Raw genomic sequence first — 15278 nt, 5'->3', positions numbered from 1 at the left:
AATTCATGAATGCTTGTTTTCCAGTCCTTGCTGAAAATAGTTGTGGTTACAAATTTTTTTGAATGACACAGAAGTAAGTTTGGATTGGATTTCATTTTTACTAATAAAAATTCAGTGGAGGTTTTGATGAGCTATCATTGTTATTAATGGAAATGCAACCGTAGGCTCGCTACAGTGAGTCACAGAGCACTGTATGATATCACGAGGTGCTGGCTTGCACATCTTCCTTTAGGTGGCTGTGTTACAGGCAGATAGCAGCCGATCTCACCCTTCCTCTGCCTTCCCTTCCCCACTTTGCTTTTTTGTCTGGACAATGCTGGCACCTGTTGCCACCATTAAAGGAGGACTGCATGCTCTAAGCAGTTGTTTTTCTGCTGTCTCTTTGTCCATATCATAACCCAAACTACTCATCTCCTTGAGTGTTTTGGCCAAGAAAGGCTGCCTGCCAAAAGAAATGTGCATAAGTCTGTCCTCACAGCAATCTGCAAGTGCATTCTTGTGCCTTCCACCATAGCTTTTCCATGTGCCATGCCTGCTGCTGTGCTCTGCTGGCTGTGCTGGCTCTTTTCCAGTCTGTTGCCAATTCCTGCTGCACATGCAAATCCTGGTATCATGACACACACTTTCTTGAGTCTTACCTCATCCAAGTTCCCTTCAATCTTCACAGTTTCCGCTTGTCTTTGGCTGCAGATCCCACCCTCATTACTATTTCTTTTCCTTCTTTCCACTGATAGGATCGTGATTCTCTACTTTTTTCCTGCTTTTTCATGATACTGCAGTTTTACCCCTTGTGACTTGGAGAAAAACAGAATGTAAACTTTATTTAAAAACTGGTGTTTCTAGTTTATTGATGATTACAAAAAGGAGTTCTTATATTTTAACATACAGTACAGACTTCACATATTTACACCTAAAATCAAAGCAAAAAGCATGATTGCTCTCAATCTGGTTCAAAAGCAATTAATCTGATTTAAGAAGTTTTGATGGAATAAATCTAAAAGGCATTTTAACAGAATGGTTCCTGATTCAGTAATGGCATCAAAGTTGTGACTGAATTATGGTTTTCTTAAAATAGCAAGTGCCTGTGTAGCACTTTAGTCTGCGTAAATATAGCATATTCTAACTGTCCTTTCCTTTTTTTGTCCCCCAGTGATCTTTAAAAATGGCAAAGTTCTGTCCTGCTTTATCCTGTTTGGTTCCTACAACCATGATTGCTGGTTAAAGGAGTTAAAACAGTCTTGGTGCTATTTCTAAAAATCTCTTCAATGCAGTCCTACTCCCTTCTTGATATGCAGGTTTTTACAGCATACCCACTACCTTTAAAAGTGAGAAACCTGAAGGTCTAGCTTTCCCATGTTGCAGTGTGTGTTGTTTCTTGAAAGCTAAGTTTCTGTCTCATGTTAATCCAGTACAAAACGCAAAAGCTGAAGGTCTTTTTTAGTTGACTAAATCTCAACTACAAAATTGGTTAAAATGCTTTTGTGTGACATTGTTTCTTTGTTTTCATGTTTATTATCTGTGTCTTTAACGTGATTCTCAGTAGATTTGTCTTGGGTTCTCCTTTGGATTGCAGCATCTCTCTCTGATAGCAAGTCCTGCATTACCACATCAGTTCCAGTTGTCTCCTTAGGTATCCTCTGCCACGTTCCTGCTGCAGTTGGCCAGAAGCTGTTGGTAGCCAGAATATCTCCATTGCTCCTGGGCCGACGTTTTCCTTGTTGAGCTTTTTTGAGATAGGACAGTTTATTTGCCATTACGACAGTTGACAGAAACAAGAAGGTGCAGATGAGTACAAGGGCTGCTATTATAATGAAGCAAATCAGTGTAAGAAACTTACGGTCTTCACATGTTTCTTTTGTCATGGGGATCTTGGGTTTGCTGGTATTCCTAGGTCCTCCAGTATCAGGAACACTTTGGGCAGAGGAAGATGAGGAGTTTGGGCCCATTGTTGAAGATAAAGACTGGGGGGTGGCTGTCAGCATTTCAGCAGGGGGTGTTGGTTTGCCATTAAAATCAATGCCTGGAGGAGATTTTGTGTTGGCTTCTGTTATGTTCTGATTGCAAGTTAGGTTTTGGCAGATTGGATACCAGATTTCATGGGTAACCCTGGGATAGTCAGTATGGTTTGCACTTAATTGCAAACACAATGAAAAGATTATCCCAAGAGGGAAAGCAGAATGTGGTCTGCCATGTCTCTTTGTCTTCATCTTCCTCTTCAGTCACCTACAAAAATAGAAATTCTGGTGTTAGGAAGTAGCATTGCTAGTTCTTAGAAGCCTGAATCAGGCTTGTCAGGTTTAGTAGCCATCAGCTTTTCTGATCAGAAATGTGTTGTAACTTGGCCTCGTGCTTGCCATATGTAGGAGGGAGCACTCAGCTGCTTGGAATCCTGACTGAATTGGTGGTCTTGGACTTCAGCTCTCACAGTGCTGAATTCCAGTGTTTGGAGGTCTGTGTGTGGTGTGTATGAAGATGAAAAAAGAATATGAAGCAAACAGAGGAAAGTGTTTTCTGCTGAGTGCCCAGTGATTTGTGGATGTCGATACAGACTCTGCTGTAGTTCCTCCTCTTTAAAGCTAACCATATTACATCTTTAAGTTCATCACTTCTGCTTTTAAATGGGGAAGGGAGGCACCCATGTAAAACCTACAAAGTACCGCTTTCTGCCTCACGTTTCCCCAAATATGGGAGAAGTAACTGCGCTTGTACAGATGGCCAAGCAGAAAGCTTTAACTGAAAACGTTCCTGTAAATGGCAGCAGTAACTTGTTCTAATCATTTTATTTCTTATCACTCTTATCATTCTTGTGTCTGGAGTATTTCATAAATCCCTAGGACAATCTTTGTTCTCTAATATCTGATTTATTGTACAAAAGACTGCTTATCACATACTTCAGATTGTGATATTTCCTTTAAAACCCCTGAAATTAGGCAGATTACCATTAGTATTATTCTCTGCTCTACATTAGGGTAATGTTCAGATTTGCACCATGAATCGGAGACAAATAGGATAACCTCAGAGTGATGCTGATGAGAGAGAGAGAAGTTACTGCATCATGTCTGTGCTGAGTCCTCTCAGGTTTACATGTGTGAGACACCCTCAGGTCTTACGGCTGGTTGTTGTGCTCCCTGTCTCTTACCTGTCTCTGTTAACAGAATGAAATGTTTCCTCCAAGTGCTGTAGTTACATCTTGTTCGTGTATAAATGCTATCAAGGATGACTGACATTAATGGTGCTGTTTGTAGAAATGCGTTTCTTCTTGAAGCTGTTACTTTAAAGATAACAAAGCACATCTGTATGCTTCTAAGTTTTGGTAACTTGGAAATGTACCAGAAATAAATTTGCTTCTGCCATAGTTGAAACGTAGCTTATCTGCCAGAGAACTTAATGTGTTCACACTCAAAAATCAGAGAGCTAAGCTTGCCTGTCTTTTCAGTACCCAAATGACATCTTTCATACTCCTGGAGTCCCCCAGGGAGGGGAAGGGACTGATAGGTCTGGGATGTAAGCAGGGAGCAGATGGTGGGTTGCTGCTCACAAGGCAGAGGAGAGGAGAATATATTTGTATCTTTCTTTGCAGTTCACACTACAAACTAAACTCTGCTCTGAGATGAGTCCTTATTGTTAAGTTTGAATTAGAAACCATCTTAGTAATCAGCTACAGCTTGGGTGCAATATTTATCTTTCTATGGTAACAGTCACTTGGGGAATGCCTTGTTGCAGTCTTCAGAAAGGAGGAAAAGCAGCAGCACCACAACCTTTTTTGGGGTGGAGGGAAACAAAACATTTCCCAAAGTTTCTGCATGACGTGCAGAAATGAGGTGCATTTTCCAGTACAGATGCCTCCAATCCTTACTGCCCAAGAACTGCAGCTGTACGAATGTTTATTTGGACCAGATATGTTTTCTTAAAAATACAGAAGCTAGTATTGTTAAAGGCTTCGGTTAAAATCATGTTAGCAAAGGAACTGATCATTAAATAGCTTTTTCTTTTCTTCTTTAACTCAACCATTTGTGCCCAGGTGTTGATAGGGCCCTCTGTCAGTCCACAGTAACAGGAACTACAGAGCAATGCAGGCTGCCGTTCTTATTTCTTTAGAGTCTGATTGAGAACAACTTCTAACATCACTAAAAGCAATTGTTTATCAGATTTCCTAAATCAGGCAGAGATTGATTTTTAACTGTTGTTACTGGTGGAGTTGTACTTAAACAAGAAAAGTCAAACTTACTTTCATGTATAATTTCCTACAAAATCTAGGAAACATTGAATTGGAACTGAAAGTAGAAGGAAAATGTGCACTTACCTTTCCGCGGTGCAGTCAAAAGAAAGTTGGTGTTTAGATATTTAGTCCTTTAACAGTAAGATTTCTCTGTGTGTGTATTTGCTCTTAGGATGCAAACGTCCATTAACATGAAGCAAGTAGACTTGGACAGTGCTGGGTTTTTTGTTTTTTTATTTAAGCAAATCTGTAACTGAAATTACATGTCCTGTATTCTAAGTGGAGAACTAAAACCACAGTGATGACACACTTCCTTCTTTTTTTCTTCTTCTTCTTTTTTTTTTTTTTTCTTCTAAACAATTATGCCATGACATCTTAGAGGGGGAAAAACACCATCTTGCCCAAATTAGCTTTCTGAGCAACAGGAAGTAACACAGGAAAAAAAGTCTCTTGGGCAGACAGATAAATACGTTTCTGAAGTGTATCTCCTCCGTTATCCTGTGATCAGGTGGTTTACCTCAGATGTTACCAAGAGCAGTGTCCCTCTGTGAACAGAATGACTTGTGCTTCCAGTGCTTAGCAGACGTTTCCATAGCCTGTTGTCTTGCTTTGAAGGAGTTGAGTTGAAGCTAGCTCAAAACAAGCAGGAGTCTTTAAAAGTTCAAGAACTACTGCTAAGTTTGCTTCTTAATTCTTTCTAGTAGAATTTTATCTGCTGTACTAACTCTGAAAACTTGGTTCAGACAGATGCTCTGTCCGATGTCATAAAATTCAGCAAAGCATTAAATGAGAGCAAAGGGTTCTTAATATTTTTATAGTACCTGAATGCTTTTCAGGTAAGAATTATTTCACAGATGGGTCCTCTGTACTACTCAAAGGGCCAACCGTTCTTAGAAACGATCCACCAAGCATTAGAGTACATTGTTGTGCTTGCTGCAGTATTTGGCAGACAAAATGAGCTGAAGAAAATGGTTTGTGGGTGTTTAATTTCTCTTAATCAAGACTATTTAAATAATTTATTTCTACTTATAAAATTAGGTATAATATGAACCTGTAGAAATGTGTTTAAAAAAAAATAGTAATAAAAATAGAGTTTGGGGTGATACTTTACACCTTTTTTCAAAGAAGCCCTTAACTTGCATCAGCTTTGAGCCAATCGATGCACTTTTCCTCACCAGTGTGGATTTTATTTCTCCTTTTGTTGGAGGTGCTGGATGAGCCTCCTGGCTGTCCAGAGACTTCATGACTGCGGTAGGTGGTGTGGCACTTCAAAATGAACGAATCCAACCAAGCTTTAGCATTCTGGGCTGAACTTGGTTGGAATAAGAGCCGTGACAGAATTTAGGCTATGGATGCCAGTCCAGTGTCATTGCTTTGAGTTTGACATTTTGGTGACTATGTAAATGTCAGTCTGTTTTAGTGCAGCAGTGTGTGTGACGCACCACTGAAATGTTTTATTATGGGTCTAAAAGGCAAACCCAACAGTGTCTGTCATGTTTTCTTACAGTTTCAAGACTGGCCAGATCAATGGAGATTTATTGATATACCACGTCCTGCTGACTCTGAAGCCATACTACGCAAAGCCATATGAAATTGTGGTGGACCTCACACATGCTGGCCCCAGTAATCGCTTTAAAACTGACTTTCTTTCTAAATGGTTTGTAGTTTTTCCAGGCTTTGCTTATGAAAATGTCTCAGCAGTTTTTATTTATAACTGTAATTCTTGGGTCAGAGAATACACCAAATACCACGAAAGACTCTTGACAGGTTTGAAAGGAAGCAAAAGGCTGATTTTCATAGACTCTCCAGGAAAACTGGCGGAGCACATTGAACATGACCAGCAGAAACTTCCAGCAGCTACCTTAGCTTTGGAAGAGGACTTGAAAGTATTTCACAATGCCCTCAAATTGGCTCACAAAGACACCAAAGTGTCTATTAAAGTAAGTATTTTCATGCTTTATTAGTGAATTGTTCTATTTTGATAAGATTTTGAATGCGTTTCTGCTGTCTTTTAATTTTCTTATCTGTCTTATAGAGAAATCACAACACAGTATTATTTCATACAATTTCATACATTTATCTTGGTCAGATAGAAATGTCAGGTTTGTCTCTTTGTATCATTAACAGCAGGTGCTCAACCATTTTTTGATTCTCTTTCTAAGGTTGGATCAACAGCTGTGCAGGTGACATCAGCAGAACGAACGAGAGTCCTGGGACAGACAGTGTTTTTAAATGATATATACTACGCCTCTGAAATTGAGGAAATATGTCTTGTTGATGAGAATCAGTTTACACTGACGATTGCCAACCAGGGAACACCACTCACCTTCATGCATCAGGAGTGTGAAGCTATTGTGAGGTCCATTATTCACATACGGACACGGTGGGAGCTGTCACAGCCAGACTCCATCCCACAGCACACTAAAATTCGCCCTAAGGATGTTCCTGGAACACTGCTGAACATAGCATTGCTCAACTTGGGAAGCTCAGACCCCAGTTTGCGGTACTGACCTTTTAAATTAATTTCCCTTTGTAAGGAAAAATATGGTTTGCAGTATATATTTATTGGGAACATTTGATTGGCTTGGTGTTGAACTTCCTGCTTAATAGCTGTACCTTGCAGAGCAAGTTTTTGGGTCTCATCAAAGAGGGCTGCCTCCAAAAATGAGTCCTTGCTCACTGGCAGCCTCCGTGGCCCTTGGCTCCTGCCTCTCAGCCACTCAGGTGCATTTGGAAATACCTGGCATTTCTTGGAACTGGATGCTCTTCTGAGAAGTCTAGTACCAGATTCTTCAAGCATACTCTGTAACCTTGTCAGAAACAGTTTAAAACAAAGGAGTAATTTAATTCATTTGTCCAAGGCAAATGTTGTCTCTGAATCTTAATTGATGCAGAAAAGCAGCTCAGGCTTTAAGTATAGTACATTATATAACAATATTGATTTGGTTTTGGAAATGTGACTGCCATTGCTGCGATGTCTCAGTGTAATGTGTGTATTTTAAAACAGACAGGAAGACTATTACAAATCACATTGCTTGCTTTGTTTACAGGTCTGCTGCCTATAATCTTCTGTGTGCCTTAACCTGTACCTTTAATTTAAAGATTGAGGGCCAGTTACTGGAAACTTCAGGTCTATGTATTCCTGCCAACAACACGCTCTTTATTGTGTCAATTAGTAAGACTCTTGCAGCTAATGAGCCACACCTTACCTTAGAGTTCTTGGAAGAGTGTATTTCAGGATTTAGCAAATCGAGTAAGTAAGAGTGGTGTTCCTCAGTACTAACCATGAACATGAAACGATTTAAGCTGGTAGCTGTCGAGTTTAACAAACTTCCTCATGTTACTGAATCACAGCAACTTTAAGTTACTAATGCTTCCTAGAACTGATTTGGATATTTTTAAGATGACCCATTTATATTTGTTTCTTAATAATCAAGTTTAATCAGACAATTCTGTGTTTCTGTGAAGCTGTGTAATTCTCAGAAGCCAATGTTGTGACCTGGGGGGGGCATCTGTTGGAGCAGGAACTCACAGTACTTTGATTTACACTCTTGAACATACCCTTTTCTTTCTGCATGGGAAGAAAGGAAGCAGATATTTTAAAAAGAAGTAAAGCAGCCCGAGCCCAGTCTTTCTAGCTTTCACCAGCCATCTCATTTATCTGGACAATTACTCAGTGTGATCACAACACAAATTATTTGTTTCATCCCCCTGACAGTTTTGTACAGTGAGTAATCTGGTGATCAGATCTCTGTCACACAGTTTTTGATTCACCAGAATTAAGATTGTAGGGAACAAAAAAAAAAAAAGGAAAAAAAGAGCTTGGTGAAGTTTTGAGTTCTAGCAGATACCTTAAGAAAACAGTTTGTGTCTTTCAAATTTAAGCCTTTCAGATTGATGGTATCTCCTATCTGGTTCTGCCATTCTGCTTTTGTTATCTCTGTTTTCCAGACATAAAACAACTCTGATTTTACTGCTGGAAGCAGTTCAGAATACATTCTCAAGATTAAAAAGAAATTGTCTTTAGTCCCACTTCATACTAAGTGTACACATCTTTGTCACATGTCTTAAGATAGTAAAATGTCAAAATCTCCTTGCTAGATTCTTACAGGTGTTTATTGGATGCTGTCATTAACAGTGTGCTCCTTATGAAAGCTGTGTTTTAGGGTATTATTTGCTCAGATCTGATAGTCGTTACTTTAGGAGGAAAATGAAAGGGTAGTGCTTGCAAGTAATTATTTACCTGTTCATAAAGACCAGCAGTGATCTTTTGTGAATTTTTCTTTCAGGTATTGAACTGAAACATCTTTGTCTGGAGTATATGACTCCCTGGCTGTCCAATCTGGTTCGATTCTGCAAACACAACGACGATGCGAAGCGCCAGCGAGTCACTGCTATTCTTGATAAGCTTATCACAATGACAATAAATGAAAAGCAGATGTACCCTTCTATTCAGGCTAAAATATGGGGAAGTCTTGGACAGGTATAAATTATGCACGATTTCTTGTAATTTATTTATAAGCAGATTATAGTGTTTTCAATCACTTACATAAGGATAAAATTTTTGACAGATAAGACCTTGCTTATTTCCCAGAAGTATCTGAAATATATTTTGTTTTTTTTTTCCACCTCAAATCCAGTTTCTTCTCAATAAGTGCAAAGTGCAGCATTTTATGAATAGTTGTGCTTTGAAGCAGAGAACAAAATAAAAACGATACCGTATCATAGTTCTTCTGCTGTTGTGAAGCATTTTGATCTGATGCAATTCATTTTGCAATTCTAATATTTCAGTAGGCTTTTTCCAAAAAGATGACAAATCACTAGGACTGTTGCTTCCATGCACCTTCAACTAAAAAAATATAATGATTACTTATTCAGAAGCTTGTTTACTGTAGAAAAATTATGTTAACCAGACAGTAAGAAAGGCTTTTTTTTCTCTACCAGATCACAGATCTCCTTGACGTAGTGCTGGACAGTTTCATCAAAACTAGTGCCACAGGGGGCTTAGGATCCATTAAAGCTGAGGTTATGGCAGACACAGCGGTAGCGCTTGCTTCTGGAAATGTAAAATTGGTTTCAAGCAAAGTGAGTTCCCTCCTTGCCTCTTAAACAGTAATTTCACCTTTAGATAACAACATAGCACTGAGGTGCTTTCTGATGACTCAGCAATAATAATTAAAAAAAAAAAGAATAACTCCAATGTTGATTTGTAACAGCTTTTACTGAAATTTTGAGCTTGCTCTTTGTTTCATAGAAGCAAAATGGTTGCTCTCTTTTCAGGTGATTGGAAGGATGTGCAAAATAATTGACAAGACTTGTTTGTCTCCAACTCCTACGCTGGAGCAGCACCTGATGTGGGATGATATTGCCATTCTGGCACGCTACATGCTGATGCTGTCCTTCAACAATTCTCTGGATGTGGCTGCACATCTCCCCTACCTCTTTCATGTGGTTACTTTGTTGGTGGCCACCGGACCCCTTTCTCTCAGAGCTTCCACTCATGGTCTTGTCATCAACATCATTCATTCTCTGTGCACTTGCTCACAGCTTCATTTTAGTGGTAAGTTCTTAACAGGTTTTCAATTGATTGCTTTTTAGTTTCAGAAACACCAGAGTTCTCTTTCTCTCTTTCAACAATTCTGAGCTTGAAACTACTGTCTTGCTGTTGAGCTTGTGTAGAAACCAGAAAAGGGTATGAGCCAGAATAACTATGAAGAGGGAGTTAAAATATGACTGGTTTCAAGCAGGTGTGTAGTACAAATTGTACAACGGGTCTTTGAAAAAGGGAAGAAAGTAAGTACCAGTAAGTTCCTGTATTGCAGATTAAGGATAAAATGCATCTGTGCTAAAACTGGCTGATGTGCATCTTCTGAATAGTTGCATAATGTGGTAACAAATATCAGTTACATAAGGAAATTTTGAAACTGCATGGTTAAAGCAGGGATGTTGCATACAGCTGTATTTTAGCAATCCTAAAATATTTGAAATAGCAAAGGGTTCAGCAGTCACAGAAGTACAGTATAGAATCAGGCTGGATTTTGTGAAAAAAAATCAAGAAGTTTATGTAATCTTGTTTTTTTAAGTATCTAAAAGCTCCTTTTATATCTAAGTGTATTGACAGAGTGTGCATAGACACAGACACTTGCATTTAAAGAAAAGCTTTGCTGTGATGCACAAAGAGAAAGGCAAGCCTTCCTGTTTAAAAAATGGGTTTGAAGTACACAATAATGGAACAAAGTTCAGAATTGTAAGAATATGCAGTGCCAGTACCAGGGCCTTCATTTTCTTCTGATCTAAGAGACTTAATTGCAGTGGAAGCCCAAACCAGAATTTAACTGCATTTGAACTGACAGTAATGCTGGCCTTCCAAACCAGGAGCACTCCGTGTTTCCATTCTCCTAACAAACATGAGAAAAAGTCTCAGAAAATCACATCTGTAGACAAATTTCTTTTTATCTATTTCCAGACTGCATCTCTCTTGTGACTGTTTTCAGTGATCTGTGCAACAGGCCACGGTTGTTCTGGCATGTTCTGAGACAAGTAGCAAAGAAAACAGTATAGAAACGTGCAAAGGTTTATCATCTGCTTGTGTATTTGTGGGAGAGTGAGCTTACGTGTGTTTAAAATATGAATTGTGTGTCAGTGTTTTAAGTCTAATGTGTAAAAATTTGTTCAACAGAGGAGACCAAGCAAGTTTTAAGACTGAGCTTGACTGAATTTTCTCTGCCTAAATTTTATTTGCTGTTTGGAATCAGCAAAGTGAAATCAGCTGCAGTCATAGCATTCCGCTCCAGCTATCGAGACAGGTCATTTTCACCTGGCTCCTACGAGAGGGAGACTTTTGCACTGACCTCCTTGGAAACGGTTACTGAAGCTTTGTTGGAGATCATGGAGGTATGTGTTTCAAAACAAAGTTACAGTGCTGCTTGTTCTACAACAAGCAGTTTAACAAGCAGTGCCTCCAATGTCGTGATAAGGAACACTTCTGACAACTGAAATAACTGAGCATTCTGAATTAAAATAATTCATTTTCTTTATGTTATATATGTTCAAACAATGTCATTCTTTTTAGGCTTGTATGAGAGATATTCCAACATGCAAGTGGCTGGACCAGTGGACTGAACTAGCTCAAAAGTATGTTATAGATCTCAAAGCATGACCCCTAACTGCCTGTGTAGTACACCTGGAATTTTCAGTTTTCCATTGCACAGCTTGTCTGTTGTATATTCATTTAATGTAGTGTACTCTGTTTCTTCACAGGTTTGCATTCCAGTATAATCCATCCCTGCAGCCAAGAGCACTCGTTGTCTTTGGCTGTATAAGTAAGCGTGTCTCTCATGGACAAATAAAACAAATAATCCGAATTCTGAGCAAGGTATATGGGTCTGTATTTGTCTTCCTCTCTGACACATAAAGTAACTAAATTTTTTTAGTATTCCTATTGAATATGAAACTCAGCATAATTGCACAGCAAATATATTCCTCAAGCATGTTCTTCTACAGAGAAACCTGATAGGAAATTTGAGAAATTTTCTGGTACTGCAGCTAGCTGTACCTGTGTGTGTTACTCTTTTTTTTTTTTTTTAAGGATGTTAACAGTGTAGAACAACTAAATACAGTAAAAAGCAGAATGTTTCTATAAGAAAACTTTGCAACATACTACCTAGCTTGGTAATTATGTCCATATTTTCTAAAGAAGGTTGTGTTCTGTAGCAGCTGAACAGTGATAAATTTCTTCAAGTATTTTACCAACGTTATGTGGATATAAAATTTAACTGTGCAGTGTCTGAACTGCAGAAGAGCCATTCTGTGGCTCTTGCACTCTTACTTTTTTAACACATATTGCATGATTGTTTAAAGCAATAAATAAATGCTTCTGTAGATCTTCATTTCTGAAACTCCTTTCAAATTGGCTTAAAGGCAACTCAGCCTTTAAAATTAATTGAGAACTACATTATAGTTTAGAGCTTTCATCTTTTCATAAAGCAAAATCTAATTATGGGTTCTGTTTTCTTATTATTCTTTTTTTCTACAAAAAGGGACTTGAGAGCTGTTTAAAAGGCCCTGATAATTACAATAGCCAAGTTCTAATAGAAGCAACAGTTATAGCACTCACCAAACTGCAGCCTCTTCTTAACAAGGTAAGCAACTGGATTTCTGAAATAAACAGAATATATTTTTTGGGTTATATAATTTTGAGTATAAGCTTTAAAGCGTATGTAAGTCTTGTGGTATCTGATGTTCACACATCGCTGCTGTGACTCACGCTTGAAAGTACTACATATGGGAAGTATGTCACAGATGTTTGTATGTGCAGAAGCTTTAAAAAGACTTCAGAATGTACTGTTCTGCTTCATCAAACTGGGCCATAGCAATATACACAAAGGCTGCGCCGCAGTTTGCATTCATTCTCACCAAAAGATTTTCCATCTTGGCTTTTGAATTTGCAGTCGTTCATACATCTTTCTGATCATGCCTTGTAATAAATTTTGATTATGTCTTATGTGATATTAATTTGGCCCTTTTATGTTATTTCAATGAATTGATCAGCATATCAGTAGGTGCACCATTAATGAATCACTTCAAAATTTACCTGTGGAGTGGCATTGTCATGCACACTTAAAAGAACACACTTCTATGGCAAAGTTCTAGAAGGGATTTCTGGAGAGTATGGTTGCATTTGCAACTCCTTCTTTGTTAATACCTTAAAAATACGCTAAAAAAAAAAAAAATTAAACTTGTTTTTCCTGTCAGGTAAGTTTGAATGGCTGCTTTAATGTGCATATTTGACTTTCATTCACATAGCCAAAAACTTTAAAAAAAAATTAATATTAACTTCAGTTTGTTTCACTGTTTACTTGGTAGCTTTGCACTGTCTTATGTGAAAGTAGAATCATGGCCTTTTCATTTCCCTTCTCCTTCTAGGACTCCCCTATGCACAAGGCCCTCTTCTGGGTAGCCATGGCAGTACTGCAGTTGGATGAAGTCAATCTATACTCAGCAGGTACAGCACTGCTGGAACAGAATCTGCATACCTTGGATAGCCTTCGAGTGTTCAATGATAAGGTAAGCAAGCCCTCTGCGAGCAATCAGCTGTGATTAACCCTTAGTTCATGCAAGCAGTTAGTTCTAATCAAAAGAAAAAATACATATATTCCTTGTCCTAGTGAACAATAATTAAGCAATTAAAGCTTAAAATTTGCATTGCAAGCTGTTTACTTGTGGAATATCAGCAGTACACTGTGATGTAGAGAGACTAGCTAGGTTAGTCCCAAACTGCAACAGAGAAATACATAGATGTATTCAGGTCAGGAGTGCAGTCAGTAGCCAGTAGGTTCCTGTACTTTCTTAAAATTGCTATGCTTTGTCACTGTTTTAATTGATTGTGATGAGTAACCTTCAGTCAAATAGGCTGTTTTGAAGAAATTCATAATGGGGGCAATGAGGCCCTGGCACAGGCTGCCCAGAGCAGCTGTGGTGCCCCGTACCCAGAGATGCTCAAGGCCTGGCTGGGCCCTGGGCAGCCTGAGCTGGTGGGAGGTGTCCCTGCCCATGGTAGGAGATGTGTACCGAGGTCCCAGCCAAAACCACTCTTTGATTGTATGAAATATTCTTATGTCTTATTTTCTCTGAGTCAGAGCCCAGAAGAGGTGTTCATGGAGATCAGGAGACCGCTTGAATGGCACTGCAAACAGATGGATCATTTTGTTGGGCTAAATTTCAACTCCAACTTCAACTTTGCACTGGTGGGGCACCTCTTGAAAGGTAAGAGTGCATGTTGCTCTCGTGTGAAAATGAATGTGTGGTTTCATTTGCTGCAGTACATTACTTCTTTCTCCCACAACACTTTCTTTCTCTGTGCTTGCCTGTATCTGCTCACTGAAGATTGATTTGTGAGATATAGATGTAGTATATGCACAGACTTTTGTAATTATGTGATTTTGGACAAAGGGAATGAATTAATAGTCCTGAATGTGCAATTTCTGTTAGCGTTGTACTTCATTACCCTACATATGAAGTGTCCTGAGAACATGCTGGAAAATATTTATAAATGCCTTTAAAAATATTTATGCTTCATAAATATGTATTCAAAAATTAAATACAAGATTTGGTGTTTAAACCTCATTTTGCAGGGTACAGGCATCCTTCACCTACCACTGTAGCAAGAACAGTAAGGATTCTACATACACTACTAGCTCTGGTTAACAAGCACAGGAACTGTGACAAGTTTGAGGTGAACACCCAGAGCGTGGCTTACCTAGCAGGTGAAATTAAACAAACATTCTTTTGAACTTGCATTAACTGGAAAGGAGTGGGTTATTGTGGGAATGTCTTCTGGTGTTAGGCTAATTCCTCTGTTATCAGTATGAAGGAAACTTGTAACTGGAGTTGGACAAGAGTCTGGGTTAGGCTGCTGTGCATCTCTGACACAGTGTAGTCTGAAGGCTTGTCAGCTCAGGACCTACTGTGCAACTTCCAGAATGCTTCAGGGAGACTGAAGGTGTTTTGTTTTAAATTCTAAAGTGTGTTGTTCCTTGCAGAATTTACATTTCTAGTGATCTAGAAACAGAAAACATGGCTGTATGAGGGCAAATGCTTAGATCATGGAATTCTAGCTGGTTGGAGAATGCAATTATTTTTTTAATGACCTACTTTTAATCTGTACATTTCAGGAAGGTGTAATTACATCTCTGTGGTCTTTTTTGTACTAAGTAAAAAATGTGAACAGATGCTTACATTCTTCAGTGTATTCCTGCCAGAAAATTTGCACCAACTTTCTTTGATTTTTTTTTTAATTTAGCTTTGCTGACAGTGTCTGAGGAAGTTCGAAGTCGCTGCAGCCTAAAACATAGGAAGTCTCTCTTGTTGACAGATGTCGCAATGGAAAATGTCCCTATGGATACATATCCCATACATCACAGTGACACTAGCTATAGGTTGGTTGTCTATCTTTTCGATAATAAAAGTTACCCAAATTTCAATCTCTATTTTCTTTACTAAGTTATCTAAAAGTAAGCTGTGATATATAGAAAACTAAACCCCATGTTCATTAAAGCTA

General features: G+C 38.6%; 2 protein-coding genes across 5 annotated transcripts in view; one reads left to right on the top strand and one right to left on the bottom strand.

The window, feature by feature from the left end:
• NF1 (neurofibromin 1) overlaps nt 1-15278 on the top strand; it is an 82709-nt gene that overhangs the window by 53591 nt on the left and 13840 nt on the right. For all 4 annotated transcript variants that reach the window (XM_085240911.1, XM_085240910.1, XM_085240909.1 and 1 more), the window contains 14 exons: nt 5727-6159; nt 6382-6722; nt 7270-7472; nt 8509-8702; nt 9164-9304; nt 9500-9779; nt 10899-11113; nt 11292-11353; nt 11480-11594; nt 12259-12360; nt 13145-13285; nt 13858-13984; nt 14353-14484; nt 15021-15156. In XM_085240911.1, coding sequence (XP_085097037.1) covers nt 5727-6159; nt 6382-6722; nt 7270-7472; nt 8509-8702; nt 9164-9304; nt 9500-9779; nt 10899-11113; nt 11292-11353; nt 11480-11594; nt 12259-12360; nt 13145-13285; nt 13858-13984; nt 14353-14484; nt 15021-15156 — 2622 coding nt within the window. The remainder of the gene's footprint in view (nt 1-5726; nt 6160-6381; nt 6723-7269; nt 7473-8508; nt 8703-9163; nt 9305-9499; nt 9780-10898; nt 11114-11291; nt 11354-11479; nt 11595-12258; nt 12361-13144; nt 13286-13857; nt 13985-14352; nt 14485-15020; nt 15157-15278) is intronic.
• EVI2A (ecotropic viral integration site 2A) lies at nt 819-4533 on the bottom strand. Its single transcript, XM_003211857.5, has 2 exons — nt 4304-4533; nt 819-2223 (listed from the first exon to the last, which is right to left on the bottom strand). The coding sequence occupies exon 2, from the start codon at nt 2205-2207 to the stop codon at nt 1446-1448; it is 762 nt and encodes a 253-aa protein (XP_003211905.1). The 5' UTR covers nt 2208-2223; nt 4304-4533; the 3' UTR covers nt 819-1445.

This window comes from Meleagris gallopavo, chromosome 21, assembly GCF_905368555.1.
Source record: "Meleagris gallopavo chromosome 21, MGAL_WU_HG_1.1, whole genome shotgun sequence".
NCBI lineage: Eukaryota > Metazoa > Chordata > Aves > Galliformes > Phasianidae > Meleagris > Meleagris gallopavo.
The sequence above is the reverse complement of the archived record's forward strand: the minus strand, read 5'-3'. Positions and strand labels throughout refer to the sequence as shown.

Bases quoted from the DNA above. Each gene is read 5' to 3' on its own strand.
- EVI2A (XM_003211857.5), bottom strand. From the start codon at position 2,207: ATGAAGACAAAGAGACATGGCAGACCACATTCTGCTTTCCCTCTTGGG.